General features: G+C 42.9%; 1 protein-coding gene across 1 annotated transcript in view; it reads left to right on the top strand.

Annotated features, from left to right (window-relative positions):
- Window positions 1-3,369: 3,369 nt before the first annotated feature.
- Window positions 3,370-27,770, top strand: part of lztfl1 (leucine zipper transcription factor-like 1) — a gene marked incomplete at its 3' end in the record, with an annotated part of 30,873 nt that continues 6,472 nt past the window's right edge. The window contains exons 1-4 of the mRNA XM_080751899.1: window positions 3,370-3,494; window positions 7,034-7,158; window positions 9,606-9,800; window positions 24,051-24,108. Coding sequence (XP_080608025.1) covers window positions 3,492-3,494; window positions 7,034-7,158; window positions 9,606-9,800; window positions 24,051-24,108 — 381 coding nt within the window. The 5' untranslated portion in view covers window positions 3,370-3,491. The remainder of the gene's footprint in view (window positions 3,495-7,033; window positions 7,159-9,605; window positions 9,801-24,050; window positions 24,109-27,770) is intronic.

Here is a 27,770-nt window from a genome sequence, read left to right as displayed (position 1 = left end):
GGCTTTGCTTTGCGAAAGAGATACAAGGTTTCTGCCCGACAGTGACGATTCACTTTGTTGGCCGCCCAGCCCCCAAAATGGAACGAAGTACGACATTTCATTTTTACTTTATTCCTAATGGCCGGCCTGGGCCGGCCAGGAATGAACCGGCCGTTTGGGAGTTGTCCCGCTTTTCCCAATGGCCAGCACGTCCCTGGCCTAGAGTCAATGGATCCTCTGAGATGAATGCTGACAGAAACATGTTGGGATCCTCTTTCTGTCTCTCTTCATTCCCCCTGACAACCGTTTGAAAAATATTAATATTGTGCCAGTCTTTTGCTTTGGCTTCAGTTCCAGCAATCAATCTGGGCATCAGTGGATGTGAACGGGATTACAGTAATGCATTCATTTGTATTTAACCTGGATTGATTCGTTGAAGATTGAAGAGTTTAATAGCAGTTTGCAATAGAAAAAAAGTTTCATGTATGAGTACCAAAAAAAGTCAACTAAAAGGAGATCCTAGAAAGCTCTACAACTTATTTCCACAGGAACCACACTTTAAGTATCTCATATAACATTGAAAGACAGACGGATAGAACATAGTACTGTATCTAGGATAACATCAATTTCAAAAGCAGAAAATAGCATAACATCAAATACAAAGGCAGAAAAAAATGGTGGGGGGGGCATGGGGGCTTAAGTCTATTTACAAGTCACGAGTAGCAATTTTAAAAAAAAGCTGAAAAGCTGCACGTCGGAACGTTGGAACTCTCCAACAAAATGTTCCTTGGTCGGAGACAGAATGGACAAGGACTGGCACAGAGATCTCCATTATTAAATACATTTTCCCCATTGACTTGAACGTGGGAAATTCAAATGGTAAGAGGGAATTAAATGTATATTCAGTGACGTTGTGTGCTTGTAGATCGGCTGTTTTCACTAGTTTAAATCATTTTTTAAATGATAAATGCAAAACAAACGGTTTTGGACATACAAGGTTTCCACCCGACAACGACATAATATACCTCATGTATCTCTCTCTATAGCGTGCAATGAGGGCCTCTCCAACTCTTTTTCCCGGGCTGAATCAGGGGCCCAGCACGTCTCTGGACTGTAGCCCCAGCATGGGGAAGCAGAGCTCTTCCAAGGTATATTCAAATACAAATATAATTGGTACATTCTCCATTCATTCTCCTCACTAGAATGTGTGCTGACCATATAAGGACTTCCACCTCTGGGCCCCTGATGTTACGAGCATAGCTAGATTCGGTTTTCAGAGGTGGCCAGCCAGTCCTCGACCAATCAGGGAAGAGTATGGCCGTAGTTATGTTATGATGTTTAGTTATGATGGTCAAAATAAAGGTTTTGAGAACCACAGTCGCTCTGAATTAAGAACGTCTGCTAAATGCCTAGATTGTAAACTACTGAACTCATAACATGCCACAGTCTGGTAGTAAATCAGTATCATACATATCCTGAAGCTGGAGACGTAGGCCTACCGATATTCAGTGATTGATTGATTGATTGATTGATTGATTGATTGAAGACTTTATTAGAAATTTGCATAGGAAAAGGTACAGTTTCATGACGGTACAGTTCACTGGTACAAGGTCTACTAAAAGGAGATCCATGAAAAGACTAAGCTTATTTCCACAGGAAACCATTAAAGTATCTCATATAACATTGAATGACAGACGAATAGAACACAGTACTATGCAGTAGATGTAAATAAAAATAAAATGAGAGAACAAAAAAAGGAAAACAGTAAGTCTAAACAAACAGTAAGTAGGCCTATATACAAAGAAGGGGCAGGGGAAGGTAAGTTTGGGTCTAATGATCAAAACGAGAACATTAGAATGGTGTAGAAAATCTATAAAAAACTAAACATTTCCACACTGTAAGGCACAAGATGGCCCCCGGCCACTTTCATTATCACTGAATACACCTTTAATTTGACTCTCGTCACGGCAACACAAATAATCCAATTGCATCTTCAATTTACAATCAAAGTCGCATAGTAGGATTGACTGCAGGCCTATACAGGCCTTTTCCCCGGTTCACCGAACTTTGCAGCCACTAGAGGGCGCAGCGCACCACCACAACCATTAGCAGCAACTGCCATTTACCATAACGGTATCAGCAACTATAAAACTAAAACCTAAAAAAAAAAGTTATTCTCCACCGAGTTTGGCTTTGGTAGCCTATATAACACCATAAATAAATAAACTTTTAGGCTACGTCAGAAATGTAGCCTAAACTAACAGATTCAGCTTGCAAACGTTGAACAAAACGTTGCCTAAAATAAATTGAATTATTTTGGAACTCTTTCCCACAATTGGTTATTGTATGTGTTGATTTCGTCGACTAAAACTATGACGAATTTTTTTTTGTCGTCTACGTTTTTTTTCACTGACGAAAACTAAATAAAAACTAATCTAAAACTAAGCTGTGATGACTAAAAAAAACTAAGACTAATTATATTGACAATTTCGTCAACAAAATAAAAACTAGACTAAAACGTTGGGGAGGGACTAGTCGAGAAGAGAGTAATTTTATGTTTGGTTGCTCTCAGGTGTTGCGAGCTGAAAATAGCCGATCTACAAGCTCACAAAGCGTCGCAGCGCGAGGCTTTGTGAGCTTGTAGATCTGCTATTTTCAGCACACAACCAAGTGTAAAATCGGTCATTACGATCCCACCAAGGCCTGCCAAAATACATTTTAGACGACTAAATCAAGCTGTAGATTTAGTCGACTAAAATTAGACTAAAACTAATACTTTTCAGGTGACTAAATTATATGACTAAAACTAAATGACATTTTATTCAAAAGACTATGACTAAAACTACATCAAAATGTGCTGTGAAAAACAATTGGTGCTGTCAAAAACAACCAAAATGGTATTGTAGCTATATATAGCTACAATACCATTTTGGTTGTTTCTATAATAACTGTGTTATAACACAGTTATTATAGAAACGCATTGCAATGCAACAGTAACTCAAATTTGGTGTTCGGTTAAATCATAGAATGGGTTATACATGTTGTTGGACTGTTTAATAATGTGCAATACTGTGTGTGTGTGTGTGTGTGTGTGTGTGTGCGTGTGAACGCAGCCTTGCTGCTGGTAACCATGGTGATGATGACGCTTCTCTCCGGTAACCAAGACACACACATTCATTCTGCAGGGGGAAGCTAACTAACGGCTAAAGGCTAGCAGATCTCACTCACACATTCATTCTGCAGGGGGAAGCTAACTAACGGCTAAAGGCTAGTAGCAGATCTCACACAGATTATCTCCTCTCATTTCACACCCTACAGGGTTTAATTAACACCTCATCGAGTTGACTTTAGCAGCACATTTAGCTCTCTTTCACATACAGTTTGAGTGTGGTTTACACTGCGTAAAGTTAGGGTCCTATTTTAGGTGTTATAACAGCAGAGCAGAGGAGAGAAATACCCTTTTTACTGGGGGTTTTCATTAGCATCGTGCTAACAGTGGAACAGTAGCCATCATGGTAAGTATTCATTCATCAGTTGTGATTTGTGGCTAACTGACTGTTAGACAACCTGTTAGACAAGCAGAACTACAGGCTGTTGTTGAGACCTTTAGACAGGGGGTCCGGGACCCCTAGGGGGTCCTCTCCTCTCCTCAGAGTTACTACAGGGGGTCCTCCAAATGACCAAATCTTTGTGTGATAGAAACCTTTTTTCTTTTTCTTTTCTTTTTGTATATGAACCACTTGAACACTAGCATCCACATTCTGAGAGCTGTAGCCAAAAATAGCAGATCTACAAGCTCACAAAGCGAGGCGTTGTGAGCTTGTAGATCTGCTATTTTCGGCTAAGAGCTTTGGTGTAGAGGGGAAAAAGAGCAGACTAAGTACAGCGTGAAAGGTCAAGTTTATTAAGTATTGACGGTTCAAGTGGTTAAATATCTGAAAACATACATTGACATGAATCCAAAATACACTGATGATTGTGCTGTCAAACGATGAAACCATATGGAATCTATGAACAGGTTGTGGGGGTCCCTGCTTCATCTCTCTCTCAGCTAAGGGGTCCCTGCTTCATCTCTCTCTCAACTAAGGGGTCCCTGCTTCATCTCTCTCTCAACTAAGGGGTCCTTGGCCTGAAAACGTTGAAGACCCCTGTTTAAGATGTTTGCACTGTGTTGTTGTGATGTAGGCCTATTGTACTGTACTGTGTGTTGTGATGTAGGCCTATTGTATTCTACTGTACTGTGTGTTGTATTGTATATTCATCAGTTGTGATTTGTGTCTTAACTGACTGTTAGACACCGTGTTAGCCAAGCAGAACTACAGGCTGTTGAGACCTTTAGATGATCATCTGACAGAATGTGCTACCTATAATAGGCTACCTATCTGGGCTCTGTAGTAGCAGTTAGCATTCTATGTCTATTCCCAGATAACTGTCTTTGTAAAAACCTAATGTTATCAGGCCTTCATGTAAACATGGAATAAGCTAAACTTGCAGGGGACGGTACCTATGTTCCCCAGGTTCTATGTTCCCCAGGTTCTATGTTCCCCAGGTTCTATGTTCCCCAGGTTCTATGTTCCTCAGGTTCTATGTTCCCCACTTACCCCCTCAAAAAAGGTTCTATGTTCCCCAGGTTCTATGTTCCTCAGGTTCTATGTTCTCCACTTACCCCCACAAAAAAGGTTCTATGTTCCCCGCTCAACTTACAATAGGTTCTATGTTCCCCACTTATCCAAAAATGCATTCCTTTATAATTATTAATAACAACTCAAAACACCCAATAATGGGGAGACATTATGAATACTAGTGGGACAGGGGGCACTAGTGACATCTGGACGCCATACTTTAATGACTGGGCATCTGGACATCTGGGCAATAGGGACACAATTGTGGGCATTTGGACGAGTGGGCACTTAGGGGTGGAGACATCTGGGCACCTGGGCAAGATATCCCACCATTTCCTGCATTTGAGTGGGGAACATACAGTAGATCCTGTTTTTGGTTGAGAGGGGAACATAGAACCTTTTTGGGAGGAGGGTGGGTGGGGAACATAGAACCTGGGGAACATAGAACCTGGGGAACATAGAACCTGGGGAACATAGGACCTGGGGAACATAGGACCTGGGGTACATAGAACCTGGGGTACATAGAACCTGGGGTACATAGAACCTGGGGTACATAGAACCTGGGGAACATAGAACCTGGGGAACATAGAACCTGGGGAACATAGGACCTGGGGAACATAGAACCTGGGGTACATAGAACCTGGGGTACATAGAACCTGGGGTACATAGAACCTGGGGAACATAGAACCTGGGGAACATAGGACCTGGGGAACATAGAACCTGGGGTACATAGAACCTGGGGTACATAGAACCTGGCGAACATAGAACCTGGGGAACATAGAACCTGGGGTACATAGAACCTGGGGTACATAGAACCTGGGGAACATAGAACCTGGGGAACATAGGGTGGATGGGTGGACCCCACTTGCAGGGTGTTCGGTTCCAATGTAGGCAACCTTTTTGACATGTTTTTATTTTCTTGACAGCAAGTGTGCCATATCAACATGGCTTCATTTAATTATGACACCACATCAAAAATAAAATATAACAACTTTTATGTTTTCCTTCCTCCTCTTCTTCTTTTGAAATATTATGCAATGATGATCATTAGACAAATAACCCAGCAATCTCTCAGGCGCCCTATATACTGTATATCTCTCCAGTCAGAGTTCACAGTTTGTAGTTGTACACATTTATAATTATGTGCAGGATGCAATGTGCCTGCAGATGTGAGTGGACCTCATTTAATTGACTAGGCTGTAGGGATGGACATCGGTATCGGCCAATATCAGAAATCGGCAGGTATCATATAAAACCGGCCAAATCGGTGACCGGCAGGTCACTGACATAAATACCGGTTTTATGCCAATTGTATCTATGGCACTGCACAGCATGATGCTCTGGTCCTGTGACTAAAGTAAACATTAGTAAGTAGCAGCCAGTCTACTTAGTGGCAGCCTACAGAATACAGATGGTGCTGATTACCTTTGCAATGTAAGGATATATTCCATAATCCTGTGTCAATGTCGTCTCCAAAAAGAAGGGGGGAAAAAAGCATGCGTCACCTGCTTTCCTCCTGCCTAGTCCAGACGGTCATATTAGACTGGATATTGTCTGTGATTTTGGATATTGTACTATTGTGATTGATTTGGCATTAGTGTTCTTCTAGCTTATTGGTACTCAAATTGAAGTATGTCTTGTAGGCCTACTTTGCCTGAAACAAAGGGGTATTGGAGCAACCCTATTTTCTAGTTCTTAGCTAAAGAAATCGGTATCGGAAAAATCGGTTTTGGTAGGTCAGACCTTCATAAAACCGGTGGATCGGTATCGGCCAAGAACTTTGCAATCGGTCCATCTCTACTAGGCTGCATAAAAAAGTTGATCCTCTCTCTAACTCATGCCAGTGATCTGATCACCCTCCCCTGTGCCATAATGTTGGCACTGCAGCGCCCCCAGCTAGGGTTACCACACATGATAGCCGGGGAGCCACTGTGCCAAAATGAGAGAAGACCTGTGATGTCATGACATACTCCAATTTTTTGTTTTTCCTATTAATTTGGTCAACAAGGTACACAGAATGAGAGGCCTGCTCTGCCAGAAACATTGTGAAAAAAAGTTTCCCATTGACTTCACTATACTGGAAAAAACACAGCAGCACTTCCGGTGTCTCTAGGTTCATGCCGTTTTCATCGGCTATTCTGACCAGGGTGCTCTCTGTCTCTCTCTCTCTCTCTCTCTCTCTCTGTCTCTCTCTCTCTGTCTCTCTCTCTGTCTGTCTCTCTGTCTCTCTCTCTCTGTCTCTCTCTCTGTCTGTCTCTCTGTCTCTCTCTCTCTGTCTCTCTCTCTCTCTCTCTCTGTCTCTGTCTCTCTCTCTCTGTCTCTCTCTCTCTCTCTCTCTGTCTGTCTCTCTGTCTCTGTCTCTGTCTCTCTCTCTCTCTCTCTCTCTCTCTCTCTCTCTCTCTCTCTGTCTCTCTCTCTCTCTGTCTCTCCAGGCAGAGCTAGCGTTCAACGAGCAGCACCAGAAGGAGGTGATCTGCTACATGAGGTTTGCTCGCTCTAAGAGGGTCCTGAGGCTGAAGACCATCGACTCCTGCTTCGAGGATGTGAAAGACAGCAGGTCACATATCAATTATAATACAGTTTACAGTTTAGGCATTTAGCAGACACTTTTAATCCAAAGCGACTTACAAAAAAGCAGATAATACATCACTATAATAAACAAGATAACATGTCAGAATATCAACAACAAAACATATGAATATCAATCTAAAAAACAATAATAATCAGTAAAGAAAAGGATTCTAAAAACCTACAAAAAATGCTAACTAGCTTCATGTATGGTCATTGAGTGTTTCAGTAGTGCTATGGGTTTAGGTGGAGTCTGAAAAGGTGAGTCTTCAGTCCACAGTGAAAGCTAGCGAGTGAGTCTGTTGTTCTAAGTGCGACAGGGAGTTTATTCCACAGCTTGGGGGCCAGGAGGGCAAACTGTCTCGGACGAGTGGATTTTTGCCCTGACTTAGTTATCGGAATACTTTACTTAGTTATCGGATCATCATTTATTTATGTTCAATGTGCGTGTGTTTTCAAGTTTTCAAATATATAAAATCGGTTGAAAAATAGCAGATGAGCTCAGAATGCATTGCAAAGAAGTGACGCGTTGTGAGCTTGTAGATCGTCTGTTTTCAAATTCCCAAAGTGTACTGTATTTCTGAAGTTGCTTTGTAATACTAATCACAATCTACACAAGCTAAGTAACTAGTAACTTTAAAGGAGGACTTTAAAGCAGAATCCATCGTCTTGTGACATCATCATTACCCCCCCCCCCCCCCCCCCCCCCCAAAAAAAAATTATCAATATTTTTGAAAAAAATATTTAGATTTTTATTATCGCGAGAACAACGGCTTCCACTTTAACATTGCAACTTTTCAGGAATAGAAAGCCTGCAGTTTCTATTAGCTTGGATTCCCAATCGATGATGTCACACGACGATGGGTTTCTGACCTGCCCACAGCCCTCAAAAAGCTATTTTTTTGTGAGGACCAATTATATGAAGATAGGTTGAAAAGTGGTGAAGACCTCCTTTAAGTATTCACATGATTATAGTGGAGTAAAAGTACAATATTTACCTCTGAGATGTACAGTACTGTATTTGAGTACAAGTAAAAGTATAGAAACATTGGAAATACTCCAGTAAAGTACAGTACTTGATTAACCCATTTAGGCCAATACTTATTTAATGCTTTAACTATTGAAATATAGCAGATATACAAGCTCACAGATCAGCTATTTTTGAAAAATCTTGATTTTTTTTTTCTTTGAAATAAAAGAGAACATTTGTAACTCAAATATTTGCTTCTGGGGGGGTCCCTGGAACAACATATTTTGAGATGGGGGTCCGCGGCCAAATGCATGTCATTTTGGGGGTCCTTCACATGAAAAAATTTGAGAACCACTGACATAGTAGTCTCTCAAGAACAGACTAACTGAGCTCCATTTAAGTGAAAAGGACCTTTTCTTTGACGATGGCTGGCCAGATTGCTGACATAGAAACATAGGTTTTTTTTTCAAAAAATCTTAGAAGGATTCAAAAGACACTTATAGAATTGGGTCAAAATTAAAATGTTCACGATTTAAAAAAAAATAGCAGATCTACAAGCTCGCAGCATGGCACTTGTATATATATTAGGGCTGGGACTTTAACTGATTAATTGCGATTCATTAATTACAGAAAATTAACGTGAATAAATACTGATCATAGCGATGCACCAACCAAGAAGAGACAACAAACGCAAAAGGGAGAGGTAGCCGATCAGAGCGCTTTGCTTGGCCCAGTGGATGCTAAATTTAGATTTAAAAAACTCACTAGTTGATTCACTCGTACAACAAAATGTGTTTTACTTGATAAAAAATGCTTCTCAGGTCAAATATCAATGTGCGATTAAAATGTGATTAATTAATCACACAGCCTGTAATTAATTAGATTAAACATTTTAATCGCATCCCAGCCCTAATATATATATATATATTGCGCTGTGAGCTTGTATATCTGCTATTTTTCAGTAGTTAAAGCATAAAATAATGATACACTATAATGTGTACCCGTTAACACTCAGGACGCCACCATTCACTTACGCTTTATTTTGAAGAGCCCCGGAAGCTCCGTGCGTGTGCACGTGGGTGTACACTGACGATCCAGGAAGGAGATCTGTTTGTTTACAAACGGTCGCGAAAACTAAAATCCTAACCGGGGCCGACCATCACGGCATAGTGTCGCCGTGAAGACAAGCTGATCTCGGCCTCCTCGGCGTTATTTGCACCTTATTTCGAGATAAAGCCGTTTTTATGTTTCAGTATAGAATAGGAGTCAATGGATAATGGCCGCTCTCGGTTGCTTCTGGCTGCGTTGCGTCATGACGTATGCAGTTTTTTCTTTCACCAGCACCCGTAGCAAGCGTCTGAGATGCGGGTTACCATGGAAACCTTATCTCGTCTGTGAACGTGTTTGGCTACCAAGAGCAGCCAAACTGTTAATGCTCAGTGGTCCGTTTCCCCTTCCCCCTCCAGGCTGGTGGAGGAGACGTTCACGGTGGACGAGGTCCGGGACCTCCTGGAGGGTCTTCAGGCGGTGGTCCGTGGAGAGGTGGAGACGGAGCTGATCAACACGGCCCACACCAACGTTCTGCTGCTCAGGCAGATCTTCAGCCAGGCGGAGAAGTTCTACCTGCGTCTGCAGACTGACATCTCTGAGCTGGAGAACAGGTTAGTAGTTCTACCTCCGTCTGCAGACTGACATCTCTGAGCTGGAGAACAGGTAAGTTCTACCTCACATCTCTGAGCTGGAGAACAGGTACAGTTTACAGTTTAGGCCAGGGTTCCCCAATAGGCGGCCCGCGGGCCATTTGCGGCCCGCGGGGGGCTACTGTCTGGCCCTCACCAACCCCAGTAATAATGGTGGTATAAGAGCAGCAACAACACTAGTATATCGTCGTTGTCGGGTGGAAACCTCGTATGTCCAAAACCGTTCTTTTGTATTTATCATCTAAAAAATATACTAAACTAGTGAAAAAAGCACACAACGCCTCACATCGCGAGGCGCTGTGTGCTTGTAGATCTGCTGTTTTCACTAGTTTTGTGCAACGATCTTGTATGATGAAGCAGGGCTTTGCTTTACCAAAAAAAGTACACATTTGAAACTTGGAGATACGAGGTTTCTGCCCGACAGTGACTCTATCTGAACTGTTGCTGGAGTAGTGGAAACGCCACCGTCATCCCCTGCAATGTTGTGGCCCTCTGCTTGATACCCTAGACATGATTCAATGTTGTGGCCCTCTGCTTGGTACCCTAGACACAATTCAATGTTGTGGCCCTCTGCTTGATACCCTAGACATGATTCAATGTTGTGGCCCTCTGCTTGATACCCTAGACATAATTCAATGTTGTGGCCCTCTGCTTGGTACCCTAGACATAATTCAATGTTGTGGCCCTCTGCTTGATACCCTAGCCATAATTCAATGTTGTGGCCCTCTGCTTGGTACCCTAGACATAATTCAATGCTGTGGCCCTCTGCTTGGTACCCTAGACATAATTCAATGTTGTGGCCCTCTGCTTGGTACCCTAGACATAATTCAATGTTGTGGCCCTCTGCTTGGTACCCTAGACATAGCCTCGTGAACCAGGCTTTTATTTTGGCGATCGGAAAAAAAATAAAGCGCCTGGTAAGAAACGTCTATTTTTCTGGCCAAAGGAAGTTGGCCCCGCTCTCTATCTGAGCCTCCAATCATGTCTCGGCCAGCTCGGAGCAAACCCGCCCATACCGGATTTGCCAAAATAAAATCCTGTGTTCCCGAGGCGAGGGTCCGTGTAAACAGTTTGTAGATAAACTTTCGCTCACTCTGTAGCATATAGACGTGAAGGATGCACGTTTTGTTTTAACACAGAACGCTGCCAATGTGTTTATTGACTCCCAGCCGTGTACTCATGACTTGTTTTTTGCATTGAAGCGGTCGCTACCTAATTGGAATGGACGAGAAAATTTACTTTGTTTTTGTTTCACCGGATTGAGGATTCACTAGCATCCAGCAGCTACATCGAAGCTAAAGGATACCATACAACGTATTGGTAAGCAAATCAATGTTATTATCTGTCTGGCAGTGGTGTAAAAAAGGGCCCAAAATGTATCAATACTGCAATGTAGAAATCCTCCGGAAAGTATTGCCATCAAAATCTACTTAAAAGCATCAAAAGTAAGTCAAAAATGTTTGAAAATAGACTACTAGCTCACGATAGTGTTGCATCGCGCCGTGTAAATCCAGACTATGTATAAAGTAGGGCTACAGTGCTCAATGTAATATTTATTAGGCTATAATGTCTGCAAAGTACAGTACTGGAGTAAATGTAGCTACTTTACACCATTGTCCGACCATATCATGCAAACAAGAACTGCTTTAATCACATTCAGCCGATCACAAACAGTAAAGCATCATTCCCACATGGGCCACTATAATAACTATATAGGTCCTATCTTTCAACCACTTATGGCAGTTGAATGTGATGATAAACAGTTCTTGTTGGCGTGGTATGGCCGGACATCAATGGTGTAAAGTAAGTACATTTACTCACTGTACTGTAGGTTTTGTAGCCATATTTTTATTTCTACTCCATCCCGGATCCAAATATTGTAATTTTATTCCACTATATTATTTGAAAACTTTAGATGCATCCATTAATACATAATATTATAAAACATACATAGAACACGTTAGCCCTATTTTATACCTATAGGCTGTTTGAAAATGGTTGATCTACAGCTCGTTTTAAAAGGGACCATCAGTCAGAGGACATTAATTTGCAACACAATATAGTAGACCTGACACCATGATTCCTGATACTCAATAGCTACACAGAGTAAGCCTTAGAATTAGATGATGTGGTGCTAAGTGGTCTAGGTGTGTGCCTGGCATTCCAGGTACTAACAATAGATGTTTTGCCCTTGTGTAAATTTAAGGGTATACAGCCAAACAAAGGGTGCCAATTTACATTGATATTTTAATAGCAGTAACAAGAATGCTGTCAGACACAGTTTCCCATTTGTTTTAAGTAAAGGGACTGTTTGAAAACATTGGCTTATTTCTAATTGTAAAGGGTTCATAATTAGCTCAATCATTATTGTTGTTTCAGTGTTGTGATGTTTGTTTTTTCTCTTCTCCCACAGGGCCTGCGACAGCCAGGGACAGAAGTTCCTTTTAGGAAGTGCCATGGAGAGCTGTATTCCATCCTGTTTGCATCAATACCAGTGCACTCACAGCATCAGCGTCTTAAGGAGAACATTCATGTAGAAATGAAATGCAGATTTGGTGTTGGACACACTTGCCTTCTGGTCAAAATGCAACCTCTGGGTGTACAAATAAAGCCTGTTATGACACTTGCCTGGACATTTATTTGGATATGCACTATATGTAGAATGTTTTACCTAGCTTAATGTATCACCTGTGCTGTGAGTATTACTATAAAGGTTCAATATCAGTCTGCCGCTGGATATTATGACAAATGTAGATTTCAGGTTATTTGTATAATGTATGAGCATATAATAAGGAACTGCTCTTGCAAATATTCCTTGACAGACCTATTTATGTTTTGTTCAAATATAATCCCAACTACATCAAGTAGGGGCTATAGAATTATTATGTTTAATGATTGAGCAAATGCATACATAGACAGCTCTGCTGTTTGGGATTTTCATTTACATTTCTAAAATTAGCCATGGATGCCGTTTGTACAGGCTGGGTAGTAATACAATTTCTGTGGAAGTGCTGGGCCATTACAGAGATGTAAGCCTACTGATTTGATTACTTTTATATTCAAGTCTAACTAACTTTACCTCTGTAAGAAATAAAGTAACAGAATATTATGATTGTTGGGGCCATATGCTACTATTGGATTTCGTGTTTAATATTACATTATTAGTAGTAGGCTATACTACTAGCTGTAAAACAACTAAACCAGTAAGTCATATCCTCACCCTATGAATGCCTGATTTATGCGTTTTGGTGGTGTTTTCATGAAGGCTATTAAAACGTACGGCATATCTTTCCATTGTTTGATTGCTGCTTATTCTGGTAACTCAGATTAAACTGCTCGACAATCACAGACGACAGTTTATTATGCTAACGAGTTCGGTACTTAATGCTTTCTGTCGGTAGCATTAGCATATGGCTGGCTGACACATTAAGGTGAGTTGTATGTTTAGGCCTATTTGATATCACCATTTTGGCTGCATACATGCATGCACGTTGCACTGGACTTGGACAACAACAACAACAACAAAAAGATCAATGAAACATGATAATGTAATCGGTGGTGGTGACTTTGGTCAGTCAAATGCACTAGAATCAGACCATTACACAAACAATTCACATTCATTGAAATCCTTGACCCTTTATAATAATATTGCTATTTCTAACATGTAGGCATATAAATGTATGTTTAAGGATTGGATTGTTATTTGAACTGGGTGATTCAAAGTAGATTGGGTTTATTTTGTATTGTAGCGACCCTGCAGGAACGTTCCCACTTCCCGGTAGGGGTTTCCTACGGTCTTGTTTTACACTGAGCACCCACTACTGTGGGCGACGCCTCCTTTTCTTCATTGGCTGTTGATTTGTGAAAAAAATCACAGGGCAACGCCCCTTCAGACCAGGTTTCAATGCGAATCCCTCCAGACTACCCTAGACATGATTCAATGCTGTGGCCCTCTGCTTGGTACCCTAGACATAATTCAATGCTGTGGCCCTCTGCTTGGTACCCTAGACATGATTCAATGCTGTGGCCCTCTGCTTGGTACCCTAGACATGATTCAATGCTGTGGCCCTCTGCTTGGTACCCTAGACATGATTCAATGCTGTGGCCCTCTGCTTGGTACCCTAGACATAATTCAATGCTGTGGCCCTCTGCTTGGTACCCTAGACATAATTCAATGCTGTGGCCCTCTGCTTGGTACCCTAGACATAATTCAATGCTGTGGCCCTCTGCTTGGTACCCTAGACATAATTCAATGCTGTGGCCCTCTGCTTGGTACCCTAGACATGATTCAATGCTGTGGCCCTCTGCTTGGTACCCTAGACATGATTCAATGCTGTGGCCCTCTGCTTGGTACCCTAGACATAATTCAATGCTGTGGCCCTCTGCTTGGTACCCTAGACATAATTCAATGCTGTGGCCCTCTGCTTGGTACCCTAGACATAATTCAATGCTGTGGCCCTCTGCTTGGTACCCTAGACATAATTCAATGTTGTGGCCCTCTGCTTGGTACCCTAGACATGATTCAATGTTGTGGCCCTCTGCTTGGTACCCTAGACATGATTCAATGCTGTGGCCCTCTGCTTGGTACCCTAGACATGATTCAATGCTGTGGCCCTCTGCTTGGTACCCTAGACATGATTCAATGCTGTGGCCCTCTGCTTGGTACCCTAGACATGATTCAATGCTGTGGCCCTCTGCTTGGTACCCTAGACATGATTCAATGCTGTGGCCCTCTGCTTGGTACCCTAGACATGATTCAATGCTGTGGCCCTCTGCTTGGTACCCTAGACATAATTCAATGTTGTGGCCCTCTGCTTGGTACCCTAGACATGATTCAATGCTGTGGCCCTCTGCTTGGTACCCTAGACATGATTCAATGCTGTGGCCCTCTGCTTGGTACCCTAGACATAATTCAATGTTGTGGCCCTCTGCTTGGTACCCTAGACATGATTCAATGTTGTGGCCCTCTGCTTGGTACCCTAGACATGATTCAATGTTGTGGCCCTCTGCTTGGTACCCTAGACATGATTCGGACCTTGGGGAAAACTAATTGGGGAACCCTGGTTTAGGCATTTAGCAGACGCTTTTAATCCAAAGCGACTTACAATAAGCAGGTAATACATCACTATAATAAACAAGATAACATGTCAGAACATCAACAACAATATAGCAATTGCATATGCATATCAAAAAACAATATAACCAGTAAAGAAAAGGATTCTAAAAAAAACTAAAAACGAGTGCTAACTAGCTTCCTGTATGGTCATTGAGTGTTAGAGTAGTGCTAAGGGTTTAGGTGGAGTCTGAGTGAGTCTTCAGTCCACGGCGAAAGCTAGCGAGTGAGTCCGTCGTTCTAAGTGCGACAGGGAGTTTATTCCACAGCTCTGACAAGTGAAGCTGAACTTTTACCTAAGATTGTGCAAGGCACACTAGAAACGTTCTTTCTGTGAAGAACCCAGAGAGGGTTATTTGGTTATTATTGATTTCATAAATAGTGTTTTTATATATTTCCTGACTTTTTTTTTCTGTGAAGAACCCAGAGAGGGTTATTTGATCTCGGAAAGGGTTATTAATATTTGGTTATGTGTGGCTTTCTGGAAAACAATAAATGTTTACATTTAGGCACCCCTGCGATCGTCACACTTTTTCTGTTACAAACTGACCCTGGCCCCCCATCAGAGAAGGGAAAAGTTATGTGGCCCTCACTGGAAAAAGTTTGGGGACCTCTGACTTAGATAATTGACACCGGGCGAAAAATGGGTTACAAAATCGTGGGATAAAAATCTTCATTTAGTAGTAAACGGTAAATAGTAGTAGTAGTAGTAGTAGTAGTAGTTTTATTTTGGTCATTCGAATAATAGCAGATATACAAGCTCACAGCGCGCTGCGAGCTTGTATATCTGCTATTTTTCAATAGTTAAAGTATTCAATAATTCTAGGCCTAAATGGGTTAACAATTTACAGATGAACCCACTCCTCTCGGGTCCCAGCCCACGGTGTGTGTTGAGCAACAGACCACAACAAAGCCCTCGCTAGTATTAGAACCAGGTTCACCCAGAGTGTCATCATGAAGCAACAACAGGGTGACACCGTGTTCCATCCATGGCCAGATGCTGGTTGAGAAGCGAGCGCTTCCATCAGTTTGAGGTGAAAGCCACATCCTTTCAGCGCCTCAGCATTTAGACATGAGAGCAGTGAGCTCACTGGCATGGCAACGGCACGCGTTCTCACGTGAATACTGCCGTTTTCTGCGTTCACACAACCTAAAAAAAAAGAAAACACCACCCGCAAACCCCTGCCACCTGTTCACAAATACTTCACTTTCTCACAGCCCAGGGAGTTTACAGTTTACCGTACTTATAGTCAGGGACGTGCTGGCCATTGGGAAAAGCGGGCCAACTCCCGAACGGCCGGTCCAGGCCGGCCATTAGAAAAAAAATACAAATAAAATGTCGGCCTTCGTTCCATTTTGGGGGCTGGGCGGCCAACAAAGTAAATCGTCACTGTCGGGCAGAAACCTCGTATCTCCAAGTTTCAAATTTATAATTTTTTTTCGCAAAGCAAAGCCTTGCTTCATCATACAAGGCCGTTGCACAAAAGTAGTGAAATCAGCAGATCTACAAGCACACAACGCCTCGCAGTGCGAGGCGTTGTGTGCTTGTAGATCTGCTGTTTTCACTAGTTTAAATCATTTTTAAAATGATAAATACAAAACAAACGGTTTTGGACATACAAGGTTTCCACCCGACAACGACGAAATATAACTCATGTACAGTAATTGTCCCACTGGCTTGTCACTTGTCATGATCTGAAATGGCAAATCTTTGAGTAGCAGCAGCGCTATAGAGAGAGATTTCTCTCGCAATGAGGGCCTCTCCAACTCTTTTTTTCCCGGGCTGAATCAAGGGCCCAGCACGTCCCTGCTTATAGTTCAGAAAGGGTCACAGCCAGGCCTGGAATTTGGTCATTTTAGGGGCAAGGAAATGCCCATTGTTTGAGGGCACAAAGGCCAAATGCCAGGGCAGGAAGGCCATCAAAGATTTTAGGATTATTTGCACTGCCGATTCGATACAAAATAAAACGATACGATTCGATTTTAGCTGTTTTCATTTCGATATACTTCGTTTTTTTTAAGTTAAAAATGATATTTCGATGCAGTTACTATATCGTTACACCCCTATTCTCCAGAGATCTGTTTCAGTACAAGTCTGGACTTGGAACCAGGTTGTCTCGCGTGTCACGTTTAAGCTACTCAACACTCTGCTGCTTTGACTCTGTGCCAAGAAATGTTTTAACAAAGTGATAAATCTACCGTCTGATCATTCATCACCTGTTCTGTCAACCTAAAGACCCTCAGAGTAGATACATTAAAGGTGTCTAAATTAAATGTGTTTCCTGGCCTCAATTTAAAAAAAAAAATGTGTACGTTCTTTCCCAAAGTAAAGTCCTGCTTCATCATACAAGGCTGTCGCACAAAAGTAGTGAAAACAGCAGATCTACAAGCACACAAGGCGTTGTGTGCCTGCAAGGCCCAGCGATGCTTTTTGGCAACATTTTTTAAATATAACGATTTTTTTTTTAGTTTTATTAGTTTTCCTGTTCTTTTTTCACATTAACATCACCATTAAATCCTATTGTTTAGTATTACAATGCCATTGGCCAGGATATTTGCATATGAATAGAATACCCCCCACAGAGACTGACATTCACACAACTTCAAGATCTCTGGAGTCCAGAGTCTAGACGAACAGCATCTCACTTTTTAACTGAAGCTATTCCTCACAAAAACATAAGTAAAATGCCTGTCATAATGTTTTGGTGATCATTAGAATGTCTAGAACATGTACATAATTATGTTATTATTGTGGAAAAATATCCCCAAAATCCAAATTAGAGCATGATTTATGATTCATGGCTATAAAACATTACATAAAAAAAAAAAAAAAAAAAAAAAAAAAAACTTTTAACCTGCAATGATTTCTATATATATATATTTTTTTTTTCTTTTTTCTTTTGCATAATGAGGTTCTGATGAGTGAGTCCATTGGCTCTCCGGGATATTCGTCAGTCGCTAATAGTGCACGCTAAACTGAAACATTTAGCCAAAATATGTTGCTAATAGCTATAAGGACCCAACGACCAACGTGCCAAAGTTTTTTCTGCATCGTGGTGCGTTACCGCGGACGGTCTAAATTGAACTCTGCGGGGGTACAGATGTAACCTCTCGTTCCCGGGGTAAGAAAAAAGAAAACGCGTCTCGTATTGAACACAATTCCCCGCTGGCATGCAGTTTGTCAGGGCTTAGCTCTGGTCCATAGTGGACAACTAACGCTATGGACCAGAGCTAGTCAGGGCTCAGCTCAGCCTCTTCTGCCATGGTTGTGTCTGTGTGTCACTGTGCCTTGTGCGAAAACAACGAAACACAACTACGCGCAAAGTCGCGCATGCATCTCTCGGTGAGTGTGTGTGTTGGCTGGCTTGGAGAGGTGGCTGCGGACCTGTGTGTACATGTGTGTGTGTGTGTGCGCGTACGCGTGGGTGAATGTAATGCACAATCTATGTAAAGCGCCTTGGGTAAAGGCACTATATAAATGCACCTGCATTTACCAATTGACAGTTGAACACACAGTGAAAGGTTCATTTTATTTATAATATGAACTTTTTTATAATTTTGTATAAATAATCGCTGAGAAAGTGGGCTAACTTCGATGCAACATAATATTCACCTTTTGACTTTTCACCTTTGTGACCTCAAACAACAACAACAGGGTTGTTTTGTAAGGCGAGCGACAAGCCCTTTAAAAACCTCTCCATCCCAAAGAGTAGCATATCGTCACTGTCGGGCAGAAACCTTGTATCTACAAGTTTCAAATGTGTACGTTCTTTCCCAAAGCAAAGCCCTGCGCCATCATACGAGGCCGTCGCACAAAAGTAATGAAAACAGCAGATCTACAAGCACACAACACCTCGTGCGTTGCTTGTAGATCGGCTGTTTTCACTAGTTTAAATCATTTCTTTTTTAAATGATAATGCAAAACAACGGTTTTGGACATACAAGGCTTTCACACGACAACAAATATGTTCTGTGTGTTCAGAGATAGAGGCAGGGAGAGGTTACGCCCCTGACCACAGATCTATACGTGCGTTCTGCAGCGTTTAAACAAACCACATGTAAGCATGTTGCACGTTGTGTGCACAGAACGAGCGCCTCTGTTCCCCACAGTGTGACGTTTCCCTCTTCAAACTGTCAAGTTTGCTTTAACTATTGAAAACCAGTAAGACTCCCTAATCGGGAGATAAGCGACCGTAGGTGGCTTATCTCCACAAATAGGGCAAAAATTTGTTTTTCCAAAATCTTCCTGATCCATGTTGATGACATGAGTGTAGACATGCTGTGTAGTGATATTCGTGATTTTAGGGCCAAAACTGTAGGAGCAGTGTCCAAAAATGTGTTTTAAAAATCGGCCTGAAGGTGGCGCTAGAATAGGGCCATGTGAGAAATGAGGGGTGGGGTCTCCACGTTGCCTTGGCGGACCAATAGGTACCGGCCCCGGCTCTCCCGGACGCTCCTAGCCCAAGTTACGGCATTTTATGTGTGCTGCAGTGGCAGGGGTTCCTCCACTGGGGGCGCCACCACTTTTGCATCCGTTCTGGAGCACCAGGAGTCGGTGGTCCCCGGGAATTCCCCGTGAGCAGCCCCGTTGGGGTGGTCATTTGGTCATTTTTGCACATTTGGTCATTTTTTACATCTGGGGGTCCCCCTGGGACCTGGGGTCCCTGGGGCTCCGGGGGTCCTTGGAGGTTGTAGTTTGGCAGGCAAGGAGTGTGTGTGTGTAAAATCTGGCATGGATCGGGTCAACGGGTGCGGAGATATAAGCAGGGAAAAAGTGTGACGTGTGACGTGTGAGCACATTTGGTCATTTTTTACATCTGGGGGTCCCCCAGGGACCTGGGGGTCCCTGGGGCTCCGGGGGTCCTTGGAGGTTGTAGTTTGGCAGTCAAGGAGTGTGTGTGCAAAATTTGGCATGGATGGGGGCAACGGTTGTGGAGATATGAGCAGGGCAAAAGTGTGACGGACTGACTGACCCACAGACAGCCGGTGGAGGTTTTGGTAGTAAATGCGACCTACGGTCGCAAATAGCAGATCTACAAGCTCGCAGCCGCGCTGCGAGCTTGTTGATTTTTTTTTAGAAATCTTGAAAATTTGAATTTTTACCCGATTCTATAAGTGTCTTTTGAATCCTTCTTAAGGTTTTTGGGGGAAAAAAACTATGTTTCTATGACAGCAATCTGGCCAGCCATCGTCAAAGAAAAGGTCCTTTTCACTTCAACTGGAGCTCAGTTAGTCTGTTCTTGAGAGACTACTATGTCAGTGGTTCTCAAACCTTTTCATGTGAAGGACCCCCAAAATGATATTTATTTGGCCACGGACCCCCATCTCAAAATATTGTATCAGGGACCCCCAGGAGAAAATATTTGAGTTACAAATGTTCGCTTTTAAAAAAGATATATTCAAAGATATATTCAAAGATATAGATCTTATATATATATCTATAGATATAGATATATTCAAAGCTCGCAACGCGTTACTCGGTGCCGCGCTGTGAGCTTGTATATCTGCTATTTTTCACTGGTTAAAGCATTCAATAATTCTTACCCTAAATGGGTTAACAAACCACATGTAAGCATGTTGCACGTTGTGTGCACGGAACGAGCGCCTCTGTTCCCCACAGTGTGATGTTTCCCTCTTCAAACTGTCAGGGTGTGGATTGACCTCTGCACTCGGAGGTCATCAGGTTCATGTTAGGGCATTCACCAATAGGGATTTTTAGTATTCGAATTATTCGACCTGGAAGTATTCGAATAGTCGAATATTCGACAGGACTGGCCAAACTGTCAAATATTAAAGGGATATTTCACTTTCAAAAAAACTTTTGGTAATTTTATCATCTAATCAGGCTTTCATGAATACCCTGAACAGTTTTTAATTAGCTTGATTGAATATTTAGATATTTGATGTAAATGTTACCAGGCCCTCCAGGCCCAGGGCCTCTCCCCACACACACCCATTGTAACTTCAAACTTCATTTTAACCATGATAGATTCATTCAAAACACCCATAATTTTTTCTGGTGACTCATTTATTTTTAATAATAGTTTTATTGTATTTCATTTTTTCCATTTTCCCAAATAATTATCAAAAATAAATGAAAAAAGTTATCTAAAAACACGGCCTGCTCACGTATTTGGAGGGTAGTATGAGTCACCAGAAAAAATAATGGGTGTTTTTAATGAATCTATCATGGTTAAAATGAAGTTTGAAGTTACAATGGGTGTGTATGGGGAGAGAGGCCCTTCCACTGCTCCCTGTTGAAAGTGGAATATCCCTTTAACTAAGCAAGAGGCGAACATTGTGAAAATAGCCGATCTACATGCTCACAACGCCTCGCTTTGCGAGGCGTTGTGAGCATGTAGATCTGCTATTTTCACAATATTTATCTGCGGAACCGAGTCAAATTAAATGTAATACCTACAATTCCAAGTGCTTGTCAGGGTGGGGGTCCCCAGTTCAAATATGTTTATTTTGGGAGTCACGGCCTAAAAAGGTTTGAGAACCCCTGGTATAGAGCATTAACAAATTCATCCACCAGGGGCATTGAAACTCATTCTTACGACTTCCTATCTAACCAAGATTTACAAACTATATCTTTAAAAAAGAAAAAAAAAAAAAAGAAAAAAAGAATATTCAACTTTGGTGAACAACGTCGAATAGTGACTTTGATATTGGAATATTGGAATATTTGGTGAATGCCCTGGTTCATGTGTGCTGCCACAGTGCTTGTTGTACGTCTCCGTATAAAGCAGGGGTTCTCAACCTGTGGACCGGGACCCCCAGGGGTGACGGATGACGACGGATGACAGTAAAGTGACAATCTAAGGACCTTGAAAGCGGTGGTGGAAAAAGTATTCAAATGTATTCAAATGTTCAAAAGTAAAAGTATCAATACTGCAATGTAGAAAGTACTACACACCAAAATACCTATGAGAGGGGAATGGGAAGGGGGCGTGTTCATGTCAGTGGAGGATAGCTGCGCGCCGTGCCGACCTTGCGTTTATGCTGGAGCTCCGGTTTTTCCCCTCTGTCCAATCGGGTGAGACGGAAGGCGGAATGGGGGAATGGGGTTCTGGAAGTGACTGACTAGTAGCACTAGCAGTACTTTGGAATTATCAGTATCTTTTGATGGTGTGTATCAAGCAGGGGGAAACTTCACTCCTATTCCTCTCCTTCCTCAGCGTTTCTGAGAACTAAAGGGTGTGAAGTCTGGTTTTAACACATCATGGCTAACACGTCGACCGCGCGCACGTCACGCTCAAAGCGCCCGTGGGAACGTGAAGAGTGAACATTTAGAAGCACACACACCTCCCTTAGCACTACCAGTAATTCACCCTTTGTCAAGTCCCGCCCGTTGTCCCGCCCCTCTTCGCACCCATTGGTTGCTGTGTCTTGGTGGGACAAAAGTCCTTTCTCCCCGTCCACTACCATTGAAATTCAGTTGCTTCTTATTGTTATTCTGTGTATTAAATTGTCATTTTAAACTGGATGTCAGTCAAAAGGAGCTTCTCAGTTGCAGTATAGTGACTGGGCATGTTTGTAAATATTTTGTAAATATTTCTCCAAAAATCATGGTTTTAGCAAATTCAACATAAAAATCACACTCGTGTGAACTGAGCGGTGGAGGCTGCGTGTGTGTGTGTGTGTGCGCGCGTGCGTGCGTGCGTGCATGTGTGTGTGAATGTAAGTGTGCCTGGCCTGAACAACAGCGCCCCTCCCTTAACATGTGTGGTCAGAAAAGGTATTGCAGGCTAAATACCTCAGGCTACATACGGACACACATACATACATACATACATACATACATACATACATACATACATACATACATACATACACGGCTACACACACGGCCACGCTATGGAGACGGTGTGACCACCGCTCAAAAAAGGCAGAACTAGGGCAGGACAAGGCAAAAGAGCCTGATGGTTGGTCAGTCAGGGACCAATCAGAAGGCTGACAAAGGGTGAATTTGCAAAGGGCCATTCTCTCTGAGCACTATAACTATAACTATAAAAGTATAGTTTTAAAAATCCAACTATAAAAGCAAAATACAATGGTGAAGGACACAGTTATAGTAACTAGTACTTCATAGTTATGGTGCCTGGTGGGAATGGTGCCTAACCCATTTATAGGCCTAGAATTATTTTATGCTTTAACTTTTGAAAAATAGCAGATCTACAAGCTCACTGCGCAGCACTCGGTGGCACGCTGTGAGCTTGTAGATCTGCTATTTTTGATAGTAAAAATCTAAAGTCTAAAGTGACACAGATTTGCCTTCAGGCCTAAATGGCACTTAACTGTCATCGAACAGATAAACGTATTGCACTACTGTATGAGATGTTAAGCTTATCATCGAGAGACTAGGAAAGTCTTTTGTACCGGCTGCTCTCAAGCTGTACAACGAGACACACAACGGTCGACTGACAAGGACTACCTTCCTAACGTAGGACGACGGTAGCCTCTTTTTCTTTACTGGAACTATATCTGCACTGACTCTGACCTTTAAGGACCTTCCAGGGAGGGTGCTCTTGTGCATCTTGCGGCATCACCCTTTCTTGTTTTTTTTCTTTTGCTAGTTGTTTTTATCGCTCTGACTTTTGGACACTGCACTATTAGGTTGTGTTAGTAGTTTTTTTTTTTTTTTTTTTGGATTTCTGCTTGTGTTTGACATGATGTTGAGATACTTGTTGCACTAACTAGCATTGACTGTTATGGTAACTTTGATTTGGGCACTGTATTATATTGATAGTTGTGCTTTAGGACACTTAATGTGTGTGTATATATATATATATATATATATATATATATATATATATATTTATATATTATTTGTTCCCTTTCTTGTTGTACCTTGCTCTTACTGTACTTACTGTACTCTGTTCTTGTTTTTTTTTTCTTTTTCTTTTTTTCTTACTTCTCTGTAACTTTGTAAATAACCTTATACTGCTGTGCTGCCTCTGATTTTTCGCCCTTGGGATACTCGATCGATCGATCAATCAATCAATCAATCAATCAATCAATCAAATCTATCTTAAATATCTTCTTTCTCTGTTGTTTCATGTGCGTCGCCCCCAAACCCACCCTGGCTCTTAAAGGGACCTGTTGGAGCAAGTGGCTGAGTTTGAGAAGACAGACTTCAAGTCAGCCAGTAAGGTGAGTACAGTACAGCACAGCCCAGTACGGTACGGCAGGGGTTTTCAAAGTGGGTGACGGGGCACCCTGGGGTGCCATGACTTGATTGATTGAAGACTTTATTAGAAGTTTGCATAGGAAAAGGTACAGTTTCATGACGGTACAGTTCACTGGTACAAGGTCTACTAAAAGGAGATCCATGAAAAGACTAAGCTTATTTCCACTGGAAACCATTTAAGTATCTCATATAACATTGAATGACAGACGAATAGAACACAGTACTATGCAGTAGATATGTAAAGAAAAAAAAAATGATAGAACAAAAAAAGAAAACAGTAAGTCTAAACAAACAGTAAGTATATACAAAGAAGGGGCAGGGGAGGGTAGGGTTGGGCTAGGTTAGTTTTTTTTTTTTTACCAGTTGCGAACGGCTGCTGCCTGTAAGTGGTTTTTCAGGGCAATTTTACGGCAGTCCAGGGGTGCCGTGAGATCATTTGGTAATATTTGGAATTTATTTGAACACTTAAACAAATATTTGGTATCATTTTAAACTTGAAGTGCAGAGTTATTTTCAGTAAGGTTTGACCAAAATGGTAATTATCTCAATGTTTTCCTCACGACATAATCACTAAAATATGCCATGAATATAAGGTACTGGGAGTGAAAGTTATGAATGTCATGTAGGTAATATTATAATATAATGTAAGGGTGCCTCGGATGAAAAATATATTTATAGGGGTGCCCTGAGCCCCAAAAGTTTGGGAACCCCAGCAGTACGGTACAGTATAATACAGTACAGTGTTGCGTTGGTATGGTCACATGTGACCTTTGTGCCCACAGGTCACCCAGGAGTCCAGTAAACCTAAGTTTGACCTTTGACCTTTGTGCCCCCAGGTCAACCAGGAGTCCAGTAAACCTAAGTTTGACCTTTGACCTTTGTGCCCCCAGGTCAACCAGGAGTCCAGTAAACCTAAGTTTGACCTTTGACCTTTGTGCCCCCAGGTCAACCAGGAGTCCAGTAAACCTAAGTTTGACCTTTGACCTTTGTGCCCCCAGGTCAACCAGGAGTCCAGTAAACCTAAGTTTGACCTTTGTGCCCCCAGGTCAACCAGGGGTCCAGTAAACCTAAGTTTGACCTTTGTGCCCACAGGTCAACCAGGGGTCCAGTAAACCTAAGTTTGACCTTTGTGCCCACAGGTCAACCAGGCGTCCAGTAAACCTAAGTTTGACCTTTGTGCCCACAGGTCAACCAGGGGTCCAGTAAACCTAAGTTTGACCTTTGTGCCCACAGGTCAACCAGGGGTCCAGTAAACCTAAGTTTGACCTTTGTGCCCACAGGTCAACCAGGGGTCCAGTAAACCTAAGTTTGACCTTTGTGCCCACAGGTCAACCAGGGGTCCAGTAAACCTAAGTTTGACCTTTGTGCCCACAGGTCAACCAGGGGTCCAGTAAACCTAAGTTTGACCTTTGTGCCCACAGGTCAACCAGGGGTCCAGTAAACCTAAGTTTGACCTTTGTGCCCACAGGTCAACCAGGGGTCCAGTAAACCTAAGTTTGACCTTTGTGCCCACAGGTCAACCAGGGGTCCAGTAAACCTAAGTTTGACCTTTGTGCCCACAGGTCAACCAGGCGTCCAGTAAACCTAAGTTTGACCTTTGTGCCCACAGGTCAACCAGGGGTCCAGTAAACCTAAGTTTGACCTTTGTGCCCACAGGTCAACCAGGGGTCCAGTAAACCTAAGTTTGACCTTTGTGCCCACAGGTCAACCAGGCGTCCAGTAAACCTAAGTTTGACCTTTGTGCCCACAGGTCAACCAGGGGTCCAGTAAACCTAAGTTTGACCTTTGTGCCCACAGGTCAACCAGGGGTCCAGTAAACCTAAGTTTGACCTTTGTGCCCACAGGTCAACCAGGGGTCCAGTAAACCTAAGTTTGACCTTTGTGCCCACAGGTCAACCAGGGGTCCAGTAAACCTAAGTTTGACCTTTGTGCCCACAGGTCAACCAGGCGTCCAGTAAACCTAAGTTTGACCTTTGTGCCCACAGGTCAACCAGGGGTCCAGTAAACCTAAGTTTGACCTTTGTGCCCACAGGTCAACCAGGGGTCCAGTAAACCTAAGTTTGACCTTTGTGCCCCCAGGTCAACCAGGAGTCCAGTAAACCTAAGTTTGACCTTTGTGCCCACAGGTCAACCAGGGGTCCAGTAAACCTAAGTTTGACCTTTGTGCCCACAGGTCAACCAGGGGTCCAGTAAACCTAAGTTTGACCTTTGTGCCCCCAGGTCAACCAGGGGTCCAGTAAACCTAAGTTTGACCTTTGTGCCCACAGGTCAACCAGGGGTCCAGTAAACCTAAGTTTGACCTTTGTGCCCACAGGTCAACCAGGGGTCCAGTAAACCTAAGTTTGACCTTTGTGCCCACAGGTCAACCAGGGGTCCAGTAAACCTAAGTTTGACCTTTGTGCCCACAGGTCAACCAGGGGTCCAGTAAACCTAAGTTTGACCTTTGTGCCCACAGGTCAACCAGGGGTCCAGTAAACCTAAGTTTGACCTTTGTGCCCACAGGTCAACCAGGGGTCCAGTAAACCTAAGTTTGACCTTTGTGCCCACAGGTCAACCAGGGGTCCAGTAAACCTAAGTTTGACCTTTGTGCCCACAGGTCAACCAGGGGTCCAGTAAACCTAAGTTTGACCTTTGTGCCCACAGGTCAACCAGGGGTCCAGTAAACCTAAGTTTGACCTTTGTGCCCACAGGTCAACCAGGCGTCCAGTAAACCTAAGTTTGACCTTTGTGCCCACAAGTCAACCAGGGGTCCAGTAAACCTAAGTTTGACCTTTGTGCCCACAGGTCAACCAGGGGTCCAGTAAACCTAAGTTTGACCTTTGTGCCCACAGGTCAACCAGGGGTCCAGTAAACCTAAGTTTGACCTTTGTGCCCACAGGTCACCCAGGAGTCCAGTAAACCTAAGTTTGACCTTTGTGCCCACAGGTCAACCAGGGGTCCAGTAAACCTAAGTTTGACCTTTGTGCCCACAGGTCAACCAGGGGTCCAGTAAACCTAAGTTTGACCTTTGTGCCCACAGGTCAACCAGGGGTCCAGTAAACCTAAGTTTGACCTTTGTGCCCACAGGTCAACCAGGGGTCCAGTAAACCTAAGTTTGACCTTTGTGCCCACAGGTCAACCAGGGGTCCAGTAAACCTAAGTTTGACCTTTGTGCCCACAGGTCAACCAGGGGTCCAGTAAACCTAAGTTTGACCTTTGTGCCCACAGGTCACCCAGGGGTCCAGTAAACCTAAGTTTGACCTTTGTGCCCACAGGTCAACCAGGGGTCCAGTAAACCTAAGTTTGACCTTTGTGCCCACAGGTCAACCAGGGGTCCAGTAAACCTAAGTTTGACCTTTGTGCCCACAGGTCAACCAGGGGTCCAGTAAACCTAAGTTTGACCTTTGTGCCCACAGGTCAACCAGGGGTCCAGTAAACCTAAGTTTGACCTTTGTGCCCACAGGTCAACCAGGCGTCCAGTAAACCTAAGTTTGACCTTTGTGCCCACAAGTCAACCAGGGGTCCAGTAAACCTAAGTTTGACCTTTGTGCCCACAGGTCAACCAGGGGTCCAGTAAACCTAAGTTTGACCTTTGTGCCCACAGGTCAACCAGGGGTCCAGTAAACCTAAGTTTGACCTTTGTGCC

Source organism: Nannobrachium achirus, assembly GCF_963921795.1.
Source record: "Nannobrachium achirus genome assembly, chromosome: 21".
Lineage (NCBI taxonomy): Eukaryota > Metazoa > Chordata > Actinopteri > Myctophiformes > Myctophidae > Nannobrachium > Nannobrachium achirus.
Note: the sequence above shows the minus strand (reverse complement) of the source record. Positions and strands in the feature narration are given on the sequence as shown.